At 56.4% G+C, this 939-nt stretch overlaps 1 protein-coding gene across 1 annotated transcript in view; it reads left to right on the top strand.

Moving 5' to 3' along the window:
* LOC104624461 (protein farnesyltransferase subunit beta-like) overlaps window positions 1-146 on the top strand; it is a gene marked incomplete at its 5' end in the record, with an annotated part of 953 nt that extends 807 nt beyond the window's left edge. Inside the window, one exon of the mRNA XM_010291831.1 lies at window positions 36-146. Within this exon, the coding sequence (XP_010290133.1) occupies window positions 36-146 (111 nt within the window). The remainder of the gene's footprint in view (window positions 1-35) is intronic.
* Between the last annotated feature and the right edge of the window lie 793 nt (window positions 147-939).

The following is a 939-nucleotide window of genomic DNA, read 5'->3' as shown; positions in this document are numbered from 1 at the left end:
GGCATTAGCCCTCTCTCTCTCTCTCTCTCTTGCAGCAGGCCACGCACCCCGTCTACAACATCACCCCGGACAGGGTGGTAAGAGCGGTGATGTACTTCTTGCAGCAGCCTGTGCCCTGTCTAGAGCCGGTGGACGCTGCTGACTAGGGGCCCTGCTGCCCCCGGACTGTGCAGAGCAGCCCTGCCCAGGTCTGGTGGGGAGTCGCTGCGGTGTCTTGGCACAGATGGGCAGAGCGAGGTCCTCAGGGTGCTAGCAATACCAAAAACCGGCCTGCCTCATGGCTGCCAGCTCCTGCTGCCCCTGACGCCATGCCAGGTGCCCTGCTGCCCTCCTGGCAGGAGCTGAGCTGGCTGAGGGGGAGATGGGATGTGGCACATCTTTTAGCATCAATAAACCAGAACCCACAGCTGCTGTCTCTCCTGTGCACAGGGAGGGCACATAGCTGCCACCACCTCCGTGCCACCCATGGTGGCCCTAGGGACGTGAGGCAGGAGGTGACACCGAGCTTGGGCTGTTTCCAGCCCCAGCTGGGAGCTGCCCTGGTGCCACCTCCACTCCCGCCCCAAAAACACGCAGCTATCATGGGGAAGGATAAAATAAGTTTGGGGTTTTTTTTATTATTTATAGTCTTATAGTAAAGGGAAGCCTTAGCGGAGGTGACGCCGAGCTTGGGCTTTTTCCAGCCCGAGCTGGGAGCTGCCCTGGTGCCCCCTCCACTCCCGCCCCAAAAACACGCAGCTATCATGGGGAAGGATAAAATAAGTTTGGGGTTTTTTTTATTATTTATAGTCTTATAGTAAAGGGAAGCCTTAACTTGCAAGACAACTCTGGGCAGTATGTACAACATACCTTAGATCCATGGAATGAATGGCATCAAAATGGGGACGGGGTCACCTATGGGGCAGGGATGGGACACTAGAGTTCAGAAAATGCCACGGA

The sequence above is a fragment of the Phaethon lepturus genome, unplaced genomic scaffold (genome assembly GCF_000687285.1).
Source record: "Phaethon lepturus isolate BGI_N335 unplaced genomic scaffold, ASM68728v1 scaffold23597, whole genome shotgun sequence".
In the NCBI taxonomy this organism is placed as follows: domain Eukaryota; kingdom Metazoa; phylum Chordata; class Aves; order Phaethontiformes; family Phaethontidae; genus Phaethon; species Phaethon lepturus.
The sequence above is the reverse complement of the archived record's forward strand: the minus strand, read 5'-3'. Positions and strand labels throughout refer to the sequence as shown.